General features: G+C 37.5%; 1 protein-coding gene across 11 annotated transcripts in view; it reads left to right on the top strand.

Annotated features, from left to right (window-relative positions):
- The window catches only part of ROBO2 (roundabout guidance receptor 2), a 368,188-nt gene that overhangs the window by 290,283 nt on the left and 64,631 nt on the right, over nt 1-13,274 (top strand). For all 11 annotated transcript variants that reach the window (XM_075197088.1, XM_075197083.1, XM_075197082.1 and 8 more), the window contains exons 9-13: nt 1,193-1,398; nt 3,034-3,115; nt 3,208-3,373; nt 4,735-4,901; nt 6,581-6,702. In XM_075197088.1, the coding sequence (XP_075053189.1) occupies nt 1,193-1,398; nt 3,034-3,115; nt 3,208-3,373; nt 4,735-4,901; nt 6,581-6,702 (743 nt within the window). The remainder of the gene's footprint in view (nt 1-1,192; nt 1,399-3,033; nt 3,116-3,207; nt 3,374-4,734; nt 4,902-6,580; nt 6,703-13,274) is intronic.

The following is a 13,274-nucleotide window of genomic DNA, read 5'->3' as shown; positions in this document are numbered from 1 at the left end:
TGCAGCCTATCACTTCCCTAGTAACTAGTGACATCACTGAGAGTGCAGCCTATCACTTCACTAGTAACCAGTGACATCACTGAGAGTGCAGCCTATCACTTCCATAGTAACCAGTGACATCACTAAGAATGCAGAATAACAATTCACAAGGAAACTAGTGAGCTGTCCTGATTCCTAGTGAAATTAAAGGCAGGACTCTTATGAAGATTCTCATGACTATTAATATAGACTAATAACTGAACAAAGTAATGCATAATACAATATAATAAATTGCAAACATTAACTTTTATCCAGTGTTTCATAATTAATATTTTTGAGGATTACTGCCATTAAATGGCACTGCTTTGTGCATGTTGCTTTTCTTGTTTTAGCGCACCATTGATTTACAGTAAATGGCATTTATCAGAGACAGTGAACTGTAATGTGATACTGACTGCAATGTGTTATACTGTAAATGCAGTAAATAGATTTTAAGTCAGTAGTACATATTAGGTGTCAGAGCAGGAAAACAATTGAATGTTGTTGAAATGAGGACTGACTGGTCCCAGGTTTGAAAGCAATATGGAGGTTCACACCTCACTGCAACCTCTAAATGTTCATTTAACCTTTGGCATCAATGTCATGGAAACCAATATAATCTCACACATTGAACACCCCTGAAGCCAAGAATTCTTTCTGGTGAAAAAGACTTTTAATCTCTTATTGATCCATCTAATTTAATGTATTATGGAATAGACATTTCGGCAGTTAAAACAAATTACACGTGTTATCCAGAAATATGTAAATGTGCAGAGTTTTACCATAAACCTAATAGTGTGCTTCAGTTTTCAAATTTATGGTTTCATAAAACTTACATAAAGGGCATTACGTTGAAACAAGGATAATCCACATTAGATGCATTTTTCTTGTTAAACCTATGTAGGATAAAGTACTGTTGAAAATGATGAGCCATTATGGTTGTGCCACAATTCCCCATTAGCGCCAAATATTCTTTAGTATTCGATAAACTGTTTTGGAAATGTAATGTCTACTTTCATAACATGTAAGTCAGCCCTGAATTAATAAGATTTGGCTTTTTTGCTTGCAATTAGTTTCTCTGCATCTTCACATGATACCGGTCTTACATACATTATAATAGATATATTTCGCTGTATACATTGTTTTTGACGGCTGCCCATGTTCACCTTTGTAGTGTTAACGGACAGACCGCCACCAATTATCCTGCAAGGACCAGCTAATCAGACTTTGGCAGTCGATGGTACCGCCTTGCTCAAGTGTAAGGCCACGGGTGATCCCATGCCAGTCATCAGCTGGTTAAAAGAAGGATTTAATTTTATGGGGAGAGATACAAGACTATCCATTTTGGATAAAGGGTCGTTGCAGATTAAATCTCTAAAGGTAAGCAAAAACTGCAGAAATTATGGTTGATACAATATTTTACATTCCAAGCTATCATGGGTTAATAGTAATAGTTATACTTTATCGGGGCATATTATTGATTTTGTTTAGATATATATAGGGGTCGAAGTGGACAGTTATACGTTGGTATGTCATACCGCCACTCCTCCTACTGCCTTCATTGTAAGCTTAGCAAATACCATTTACTTTCATTTTCCATACCGCCACTTCTCATCATCATCATCATCATCATCTATTTATATAGCGCCACTAATTTTGCAGCGCTGTACAGAAAACTCACTCACATCAGTCCGTTCTACATTTTCATACTGCCACTAAATTTACACTTTGACCATTGGATATGTGCATATATATATATATATATATATATATATATATATATATATATATATATATATATATATATATATATATGTGTGTGTGTGTGTGTGTATACCGTACACGTAGCTCATGTTCAAACAGCTAAACAGTAATACACTTTACCAAATACCTTACAATTATATGTCTGTCACTGTCTGTGACCATAAGTTAATTATTAACTTCCTCTGCACAAAATGGAATTTATTAAAAAAATGAATGTCAGCACTCCTTGAGTAAACAATTTAGCCTCCCACTCAATGCTGAAAGCAGGCACTGACCACTAAGGTTAATGCATTTTTATTGTACTGCTGGATTAAATTGTGCGCTTGAATAGGCAAGATCTCTAGTAGTCTGAGCAGAAGCAGCCATTCAAGGTGGGAGCTCAATGATCCACAGCCATCTCTCGCAACATACACAGCTTCTGTGCTGATTATTCTCTTGAATTGGCTGAAGTGATGAACAAGTGTTTTTCAGAAATTTGTGGTATTTAAAAATTTATAAGGGTTATGCAGTCTGTTAATCACTATCTAAAACATTGTCTATAGTTACCTGTCAATCGGGATGTGCCATCCGTCCTTGTCGCAAGGAGAACTATGATTTAAAAATATTCTTTTAAAAGACTGGCTGCTAAAAAGCAACATATTTTTATTTTGTATCATAGGGCAGGAATTACTTACTCTACCTAAAGCATGTGTACCCCAAGTGGTACACAGACCAATTCAGCAGCGGCAAATCAAAACTTCTTAAATGTTACTTAAAGTAGCTGTAATACTGAAAAATAATATAGATCTACAAATACATTGTAGAGGTTAATATTAGAATTCATGGTAAACTTTTATTCACTTAGGGAATTTATTGGAAAACAATATAATGGAACATATTCAATAAGACGGCCGATCATGGCTATGCCCGGCTGTGCATATAGAGTTCCAATACGGTACCGCAACATCGTGGATTTCCCTTTGCAACCCTATGGGGTGCGAAGGGAAATTCCCAATGTTGCGGAAACGGGAAGTGCGCATGCGGCAATTAACCACGATCTGCCCTCTTAATGAAATATACCCCAAAGAGTTACTTAATAAACCGTGAGATATATGTGGAGGTAATTAGCAAGTGTTTATAGAGGTCATTGGTAATGAAATAGTTGTAAAGTCCTGAAATATGGTTCATAGTACATGTGAGAATTGTAGCTGCACTCTTGTATTGTAATGGTATTGCTACACTCTCCGCATTAACTATTCTCCTTTTATATAGACTCCTGACTCTGGTACGTATAGTTGTGTGGCTACAAGTTCAAGCGGTGAAACTACTTGGAGCGCTGTTCTGGAAGTAACAGGTAAGCCTCTAACACCAATCTTAGCATAGGGCTCTGTTGTTACATAGTGATTTTATTGAACGAGTAACTGATATTTATATACTTAACACCAGAATCTGGCGGAGCACCTGTCAGCAAGAACTATGATCAGAATGATCTGCCTGGACCACCACCGAAACCTCAGGTTACAGATGTCAGCAAGAATAGTGTTACCTTGTCATGGCAATCAGGCTCCCCGGGAATCCTACCAGTGACTTCATATATCATTGAGGCCTTCAGGTAATTCAGATATCTCATATGGATGATTTTTTTAATGCTTTATTTACAATGTGTAGAGGACAAGAGTCTGTCTTACTCCAACATTCCTGGTGATATAGATAACAGAATTCTGACTATAGAATCTTGGCTGTCCTTCTATGGACATGACTGTGGAGTGAGTGCGCAGAGACTGCTGTAACATGGGCGATTTAAACATTTGTAGAATGTTCCATGCTTGTGTGAGATCAGTTCAGAAATACACTGATGACTGCGTGCAAGTAACTTTAGTGATATACAAAAATCACAAGCTGAAAATATACTTTTCATTACTAAAATATATGTTAATTTCAAACCAAATGGACAAGTTTTAGCCGTAAGTAACCAACCGTTGGCAACCTTCAATAGATTGACCATGCACGTTGATGGGATTACATTAAGGACAGTTTGGGCTGTAGCCTTTGGTCTAGGCAGCCCTTATTGCCTGAGAGAAAGTCTGCAAGGACAATGAAGGCCGTACCAGTGTGACTTATTCTAGAAGTCTGGCAGATATTGTATTTTCATCCTTTATGTGATCTAGCAGAATAAATTGTCAGATTGACTGCTGCCTGCTTCTGTGTGACCCAGACAATGAATGATGTATTTGATACTCAAAACCAGCGATGGTAGTCTCTTCCGATGCTGATAAATCCGACGCTGAGGACACCTACAAAAGAAAACCGATTTGAGAAGAAAACGACAAGAATATACACAGACTTACCTGATCAGCGACTGTCCACATATTCGATCCTAGCAGAACACTGACAGGAGCTTCTTCCGATTGCACAGGTGTCCGGCAGTAGTATCTGACGTCTGTGCGCCCTCAATGAATTTTTATTTAAAGCGGCAATGTCGGGACCACACAGGTTAACTGTTAAGACAGGGGCAATTATTTTAAAATACAAATAAATAAATAACACGCCCATCCATCCTTGATACTCACTACCTTTAATAAAACACTTCCCATTCATAATGCACTGTGCAAAAAGTACTAATCAATTAAAAATGTCTAATTATTTATTTACTTATTTAGTGACATTTATACTATGCCAGTACTGTGAATCAAGTAAATCTATATATAAAAACAAGACAGGCCCAGGGGTCAGTGCAGACAGGCCCAGGGGGCGGTGCAGACAGGCCCAGGGGGCGGTGCAGACAGGCCCAGTGGTCGGTGCAGACAGGCCCAGGGGTCGGTGCAGACAGGCCCAGCTCTGATTGCCAGCGTTACCCTTGAATACCAATCTCCCCGATCAGGTTTTATATACAGCATATACACTATTTCTCTTCTGTATGGACTTTTGTCTGAATAATGTAAAGTTTTAACACAATATTTTTATTTTTTGCAGCCAATCTGTCAGCAATAGTTGGCAAACGGTAGCAAATCATGTGAAGACCACGCTGTTTACTGTGAAAGGGCTTCGACCAAACACAATATATCTTTTCATGGTGAGAGCTATCAATACTGAAGGTCTCAGTGATCCAAGCCCAGTGTCAGATCCAGTACGGACACAAGGTAATGGGATTTCATACCTGGAAATAGACAATAGGCTGAGTGACATTAACTATCATGTGCACCTATGTAAAGACAACACTATTAAAAATATTATTGCCACTTTATAAAGAGATTATACATGTACACGTAGTATATATGTGTGTGTGTCTTAGGTTGTGAATGTATGAGAAACCTCCATAGGGACTATTGAAGGAACACTCCTTTCAAGGCTGATGAGTAAAATGAACTTCATTTGTTTGAATGCCGAAGCTCAGCAGCTAATAATACTACAGGGACTTAGGAGAGCAATAGCAAATGTGTACAAAGGATGCACCTATCAAATCAATTAGAGTGATCATTGATTCAATGTATATCATGCGGGTATGAGGTATAGATTGAGCAGTTTTACTTCTCTCTTGTTCTAAAGATACCATTTGTATCCAGTGGGAGTTATGCTGCTTTCATTAAAGTCATATCTTAGTCTAGAGTAAGACATAAGGTGCAGTGCACTAACCAATCTATATTGACCATTGGAGGCCATTTATTTAATCTAACTGCAAGGACAGCAGTAGTGTGAGAGGCAAATAATTGTATTGTCTTGTTCCCTTAGTCTAGGTGTTGGCAGACTTTGTCCCTATGCTTCTAAAACATTCACATATATAATTGTGAATGTTAGCTACCTTTTTATAAGGCTTCCTATAAGGTATGTTTGGTTTCCTTTGAGAGCCTAACAAGGCTAGTTGGGCCTATATTCACCAGTCAGATTAGAAGGATCTGATTGGTCGATTAGGCAGTTAAAGCCTTAAAGTGTTCTCTCAATGGGACCCTAGTTCTGCAATTTGGTATTTTTTCTTCCAGATTCAGATCTGTTCACTTTACAGTCCATTCCTTGCTGACTGCTAAACTACAATACAAAGTATAGTGTCAAGGATTTTGCCCAGTCTATAAATCCGTTATCCGTTATAGTGCTAAACATCTGCATTCATGTCTGCTTTTAAAATGAGGAGAGGGGTAAAATGATCTTTAGCTGGAAAGACTCTTTTGTCATTTACAGTATTCTCCGTATTCATTTATTAATAGATGTAATCAAGTCACAGAGTAATGATTCAGTCATTTTTGGTAATTAAAAAACTTGAACTTATAAGAGACTCTTCACTAGTAGAAGTGTCTGCTACAACGAGTGCAGGTGTACTGAATGTTAGTGTAAAAACATAGTGAAGATATGCAGCACTAAGCCATATTAACACATGTATAAGAGCTTCCTTAAATAAACTGTATTTAGCAGCATTAGATTGTTGTTGACTTTCTTATTACACAGTTAAACCCTGTGAAACTATTTCTTAGATGGTTATACAAAGGGTAGGAGCTTCTTTTACTTTTGCCATATTATATAAAATAAAATAGACTGACTAGATGGACTTGTTGGTCTTTATCTGCCATCAATATTCTATCCCTCACATGTGTGCAAGAAACATGACCATATTAGGTCTATGATTTGGGAAAATATTTGGTTACTATAGTTTCTGCATGGACAGATCCCACCCACATCACATGACACATTCCATGATGGCAGTCACGGAGGGCAAAACAAACTTATATATTCGATTTACCTCATACAAGCAACTTGTTACCTCATCACCTCACCTTTATACGGTCATTTCTGCAATATATAACTCTTGATTTTTTATCTTTTTTTTCAGATATAAGCCCAACTGTACAAGGGGTAGATCATCGGCAAGTTCAAAAGGAACTGGGAGATGTGATTGTTCGGCTGCATAATCCCGTGGTCCTTTCACCTACTACAATACAAGTTTCCTGGATGGTAAGACCAATAAAATACATTTTGCCGGCTTGCAATTTGATAACATAATTGGACGAATAACCAAACTCATTGTCAGCAAAGCAAACCAAACAGTATTAGAAAAGGATCAGCATTTAAGAGTGACACTGTTTTAAAAAGTGTACGTGTTGCCTTGGCATCATAAACACATTGTTGGCGGAAATGATTATAATGAGAATGCAGCCAATCACATCACTGTGCGTCAGTTAGAAACACTTAAAGGGGTTGTGTACTTTTTTTATAATGTTGGTTTAATAGCTTCTAAGTCCAAGTATTTACCAAGTGTACTTGTTTTACCTTTGTGGTGTCTGACTTGTCTTTATCTGAACTGTTTTTGCTCTATGATAAGGTCTTGTTTTGACTTCTGCTGCCATTGGGTACGTCCATGACAGCGGCTCTCACACCAAACCGGAGTCTGGCCGCACTTGATGTATGATCGCAGTCAGTGGTGTTGTCTACTGTGCTGACCTGACTACCGGGCTTCATGCGTGAAAATGAATGGTGTCTAATCACCACTATATAGAAGTAACACATATACTGAATAAGACATTTCTGTTATATCAAAAGCAAATACTGCTGGGGAGGGTGGTTTGGGGGTGTCTTATTGGATAAGGCATACATTTATTTTAAGATGGCTAAACTCTTTCATTTCTGTAAGTGAAGAAATCGCTGCAGATAATATGTGTTACCAGGCAGAGAGGTTCAGTTTTGTACATACAGTCTGTTTAAGTCACAGCAAAGAAAAGGTGTTACCCTACCCCCTGCATTCTGTCACTGCCTTTCTAGTTATGCTGTTGTCACATTAAAAAGCAGTAGTGAAGACGTGTAGAAATCTAACACATTCAATAACATAAACAACTAAAAATAACATGAACTATGTAATCTATTAGCAATGTACTAGGGATTAATATACAGCATATATATTATACACATGGACGCACACGTAAACACATTTAACCCTCTCTAGACGCTGTTCTTGTCAGTAAGTAAAATCTGAGCTAAATTACATTGTAGATTTAAAGTATGAAAATGTTTGCAAAGTTAATGCTTGCATAAGTTCTATCATTTTTATCAAAGTAACTCAATTGCTGCAGTGGTGAGTGAGGAGCTGTACTATTAAAATGGGCGAGCAACATACTAATTAGTAACAATGAATCAATAGCAACTTAATGGACAGCAGAAGGAGAGCCACTCTTTTTTGCTGCTAAGGGTGTCTATGCAATGTCATTTTGCTATTTTGATTAAACCAATGTCCTTTATAAATAGGAAAAAAATAAACATTATAGAAAAATGTAATTCTGATCACTGATACTGTTTTAAAATATAGTACTCGTTACGACAGAGCAGGGCTTCTTAAAGGGTTTTGTCATGCAAAAATAAAAAAAAAACATTAATGATGTATCATGGGGAGTACATAGTAAAATGAGAGTACCCACCCTCTGCGTTTGTTTAAATGCCACTGCCTTTCAGCATTCTTTTACAGATGAGCAACATTTTCAAAAGTCTTCTGCAAATGTTTGCCTCATTCCTCATAGGGGCCCAAAATTTTGCTGGTGGAATTTGATCTTAGAGTTCCCAGGCCTACCGCCACTAATTCCGCATCACTGTACAGAGAACTCACATCAGTCCCTGCCCCATGGGAGCTTACAGTCTAAATTCCCTAACATACACACACACAGACCGAGAAAGACTAAGGACAATTTAATAGCAGCCATTTAACCTACTAGAATAATTTTGGAGTGTGGGAGGAAACCGGAGCACCCGGTGGAAACCCACGCAAATATGGGGCGAACATACAAACTCCACACAGATAAGGCCATGTCAGGAATCAAACTCATGACCCCAGTGCTGTGTGGCAGAAGTGCTAACCACCAAGCCACTGTAATATGGCCTGTTCCACCATGAAACATTGTTTATGTGAGGTTCCGCTATGATTCCTCTCATCTATATTCTCTATAAACCTTTCTATCAAGAAGCTATGATGCACTGGTGCCAAATCTGAGTCCCAAGTGAAGGAAATTTGTCCGAGAGTATAGAACATAATGACTAGGACCATCGCTGAATTGATGCACCAAGTTATCACCTACATATTGTATTGTAACACTTCTATATCAAGCAACTCTTTCCTCTATTAGACCTCACCAACAAATACCGGAAGACTTTACAACAGAGCTAAAAGGCAGCGTTCCAGTTCTAATGTATCTTTCAGAAACTCCTAATGTACATAAACAATTAATTAATGGGAGACAAAGATGGATATAAACAATTTTGTCTGATTTATAGCCTTCCTTGATCTGGGAAACAGCTGCTAAATGTTCCTCTTAAAAACACAGCTTGTTTTATTCAGTATTAAGAGGACATTACTGAGAGTTACATCCATATATCGGCATGCATTTATTTAAAGTTTAGACAGAGAAGTTTAGAAAATGGCCTGTTAATGTCACTGCAACATATGTTACAGGAATCTTAACAGTAAACCATTTTTCGGAATTATATTTACACAGCTTGCAGACATTTACGTGTTTGTCTAAATCAAATGTTGATGATAATAATGATATTTTGCACAGAGCACATATTTAACTAAATAAGGATATGTCTTTATTTGAAGAGTAAATAACAAAAATATTCATACGTAAAATCATGTAACATCGGAAAAAATGCAAGATGTTACTTTTTTGTATGTTGGAACAGCTCAGGAAATTATATAGTCCTGAACCTGTGTGACATTCAAGGGTTAATCACAAAAACACCACCCGGTCTCCAAAAAAATAATTTGTGGACTTTTTTCGGTTCTCCCTGACTTATTTTCCACTATTATTAAACTTAAATGAACCAGCGTTATCATAAACCAAACAATACCCTGTACCTCAGTTATGTACCTTCTATTATAACCAATCTACCAAGGTCTGTGTCTATGCTACTTGGGATTTACACTTCTTTTGTGATCTGTATGTGAAGCACCTTTCTATTCAGGAACCTTAGAAATTAAAATATCATAAAAACATAATAATACATACAAATGCATTTAATCAACAGGTCATACCATCCCTCACGTTTGCACATGAAACATGACCATATTAGGTCCATTATTTAGGAAGATATTTGATTACTATAGTTTCCCTATGGACTGAAGTTTGTCATATTTCATGTATTTATTTGCCCTGATTATACAAAATATATATTGGGCATCTTGAATGTAATCTTGAATGAACAATATTGCTTTGAGGTGTACATTTCCAATATGAAACATAAGGACTTAAGTGACCACACTATGACTTAGTATTTACAACATTTGCAGTGCTATAAAGTTTTATCCTACAGGCTTTGGGGAGAGACATTCAGGGCCTCTCTGGCTGAGTACACACTACAGGTTTTTCACCCGATTATCGTGCCAATCACGCGATAAACAACCTTTAAGTCTGATATTGCATTAGTGTGTATGCTCCAACGATCATGTTTTATTTATCCGTGTAAAGAGGTATAATGAAACAGAAGGGGAATTTCCATCCTTTAGATGACAAACCAATCATCTGAGTGTAAAACCCCTTTATATGCAGATTCTTAGAGAACTGTTAATCTTTGCGCAGATCACCCTCTGTCCATATTTATTCTGAACATCCTACTTACAATCTGCATTAGCGACATATTCAATCTTACACCTAAGCGGCATTGCCATGTGACTTTCAGAAATACAGAATTTTATGGCAGAATGGAACTTCTAGGTTCATCTAGTCTGTTCCTTTAGCTGTTGGTTAGTTTTTGTAGTTACTTTTTTGTTTTCTTTGTTTTTGGGACCTGTTTTAGTGAGTGTGTCAGCTGGTTCTTGTCTTATTTGAAAAATACTGTACCAATGAACTCTATTATTACCTTTGATACAAGTGAATGTTTCTACCATATCACCTCTGCCCCTTACCTCCTCTAAGCCGTGTATGTTTAGCTCTTTAAGTTTTTCTAGATACGTTTTGTTATGCAACCCATGCACTTTTTTTAGTCGCCTTTCTATGTGTTGTGTCTAGTTTATTAATGCTTTGTTCGAAATAAGACCTCCCGGACTATACACTGTGCTCAGGCTGAGGTCTTACCAGTGACCTATTAAGGGACATTACAACCAATTCAACATTCCTATACAACCAAGTATTGCACTTGCTTGACCAACTGTTTGACTACGTGGCTCGTTTACCTTATATCATCTGAAACATTTTAGATTCCATCCTTTAGTCCATTTCTCTATTTTCTCTAAGTCACCACCCATTTGATTTTGAGGTATCAACTGTAATACAAATCTTTGTATCGTTTGCAAAAAGACACCTTCCGTTGTAGACCACATGTAATATCAGCAATGACTACATTAAGCAAAACAGACCGCTTGACTGGTCCCTGCGGTCCTCCATTGGTTAGCAGCCCTTCAGCAGAGCTCACACCATTGTCTACAACTCGGTGTCTCCTGTCCTTTAGTGCATTCTCCCACTGCCCCAGATCTTGTTAAATATAATCCATGTTAACCAGGTGAGAGGCATTGCCACGTCTCAAGTAGGCTTGTGTTTAAATCCTTCCATAGTCAGTATACATTGTCCCCCAAGCTACCACAGCAGTGCTTTCCTCTGCAATGATTTTAAAGCACTAATGAGTCTCAAGTGACTTGTTATCTCCCAATATAAATCCCAAGCTATTCTTATGACTTCATTATCCATGTGTAGGGGTATTATACATGTTAAGAATTTGCTATTTTTTTTCTACTCAGTTCACAAATCTGGCAAAAATACAGTTTATGTCCTCTTGAGAGTTTAATCATTCCAGATGTATCTGCTGGAGTGAGATCCTATACGTACTGATATGTTGCATTAGTGGGGTTTCAGTGACCCACTTGATCAGTTCTATTTACAATATTACTAATAAGGGGATGTGCATTTCACTATTACTTCAGTGTTTCTTGGTAATGCCCAGACTAAGAGATATTATTTTCACAATATAACACACCATCACAATGTTAGCAGAACAAGCACGTACAATATTAGTTAGCATTCATAATAAACCGGTTAAATCTATGCTCCATATAGAAGTACAGTTGACACCAGTCTTCCCGCACCAGTTTGGTGAGAGCCTCACCTCAATAGTCTGTGCTGTTATTACCGTTTAGATGCAGGGATTGGCTCCAAGCCGGCCTAACCCCTCCCACTTAGGACTCAATTACAAATAGGCACAAAGAAGTAGAGATGCTCACTGACCCCCTGTGAACTGGTTTTGGATCTGGATTAGCCTCGCGTTTTGGTTTTGGTTTTAGCAAAACCGCCCTTGTGTGTTTTAATTTTGGATTTTTTAGGAAAAAGCCTAAAATATGCTAAAATCACATAAGTTTGCTCTTTTTTTGTTCCTACATTATTATTAACATCAATAACACTAATTTCAAGTCATTTGTAGTCAATTTTGACCACCTGACAGATCACAATATTATTTTCATACACTTTCAAACAAAAACTGCAGCGACCTGGCTGTTCATAGCACATCTAGGACACATTGGCACACATTGCCACCCCCCGCCATGTTGAATCTTAAAAAGGATTCCAAAACTTGCGAGATCCGAGATCTAACGATGACGTTTTGCCTTGTTTTCAAATCCGAGGGTGCGCGACAGTACTGAGCCAGCTCGGCTCGGTATTTGGATCGGCTAAGTGCGGATGTGTTCAATTCTCGGTGAACGGAGCCTGAGCATCTCCACAAAGAAGTTGGTTAAGCTGAAACACTCTACTCTTCTAATAACATTCTAACATTCTATTGGTTGTTCTAGTCTTGCCCACTTAATCTGCTGCTTGTACGCATGTCACCTGTTTTGAAAAAATGAAAGGGTGCTGTGACGATTCTATAGGAAAAGATATATCTTAAACCTGAATGTGGTTGGAGCTATATTCTGGGGGGGTTTTAAAAAAAAAAAAAACCCTTTTGGTTCATTGCTTATTTGCAGGGGGATAATGCTGCTTTTGCAAAATGTGAACACAACAAATGCAGCCTGACTTATATTTAAATATTTCATGTTTGCTGTCAACAGAGTCAACACTCTGTACTAATTGTATTGGCAGAACCTGACAGGTTGAATCGGGTTGAGATTTTGAGCATTAGACTGGATTTATTCAGGCCATTAGAAAGTTATGAAACAACTTGGTTACTGTGAAGTCAGAATACTCATTAAGGCAATTTGCATTACTTTACTTGTCATTCGGTTTTTCAAACTGCCAAGCAGGGAATACGTTTAGGTTACAATAACAGGCAAAACGGGACACGTCCAAAATCTCAAACACATGGTGTCCTCTTTTAAAGTTTAAGATATATTGCAAAACTCCATTTGGTTTCAATCTCTTGAGGTATTCGCCACACAGAAAAGTGAAAACATAAGCTTTATATATTATACTAAATTACTATATCAAGATTGTAGCCCCATTTACCTAAATGTGTTTCTGGTTTGGACTTTATGGCCTAGAGTTATGAAAGTGATTATTTCTTGACTATTGTTTTGTGAGTAATATGTATTATAGTGTGAGGTTTAGGAATAAATGACTCAT

This window comes from Mixophyes fleayi, chromosome 2 (genome assembly GCF_038048845.1).
Source record: "Mixophyes fleayi isolate aMixFle1 chromosome 2, aMixFle1.hap1, whole genome shotgun sequence".
Classification (NCBI taxonomy): domain Eukaryota; kingdom Metazoa; phylum Chordata; class Amphibia; order Anura; family Limnodynastidae; genus Mixophyes; species Mixophyes fleayi.
This window is presented reverse-complemented; position numbering and strand designations above follow the sequence as displayed.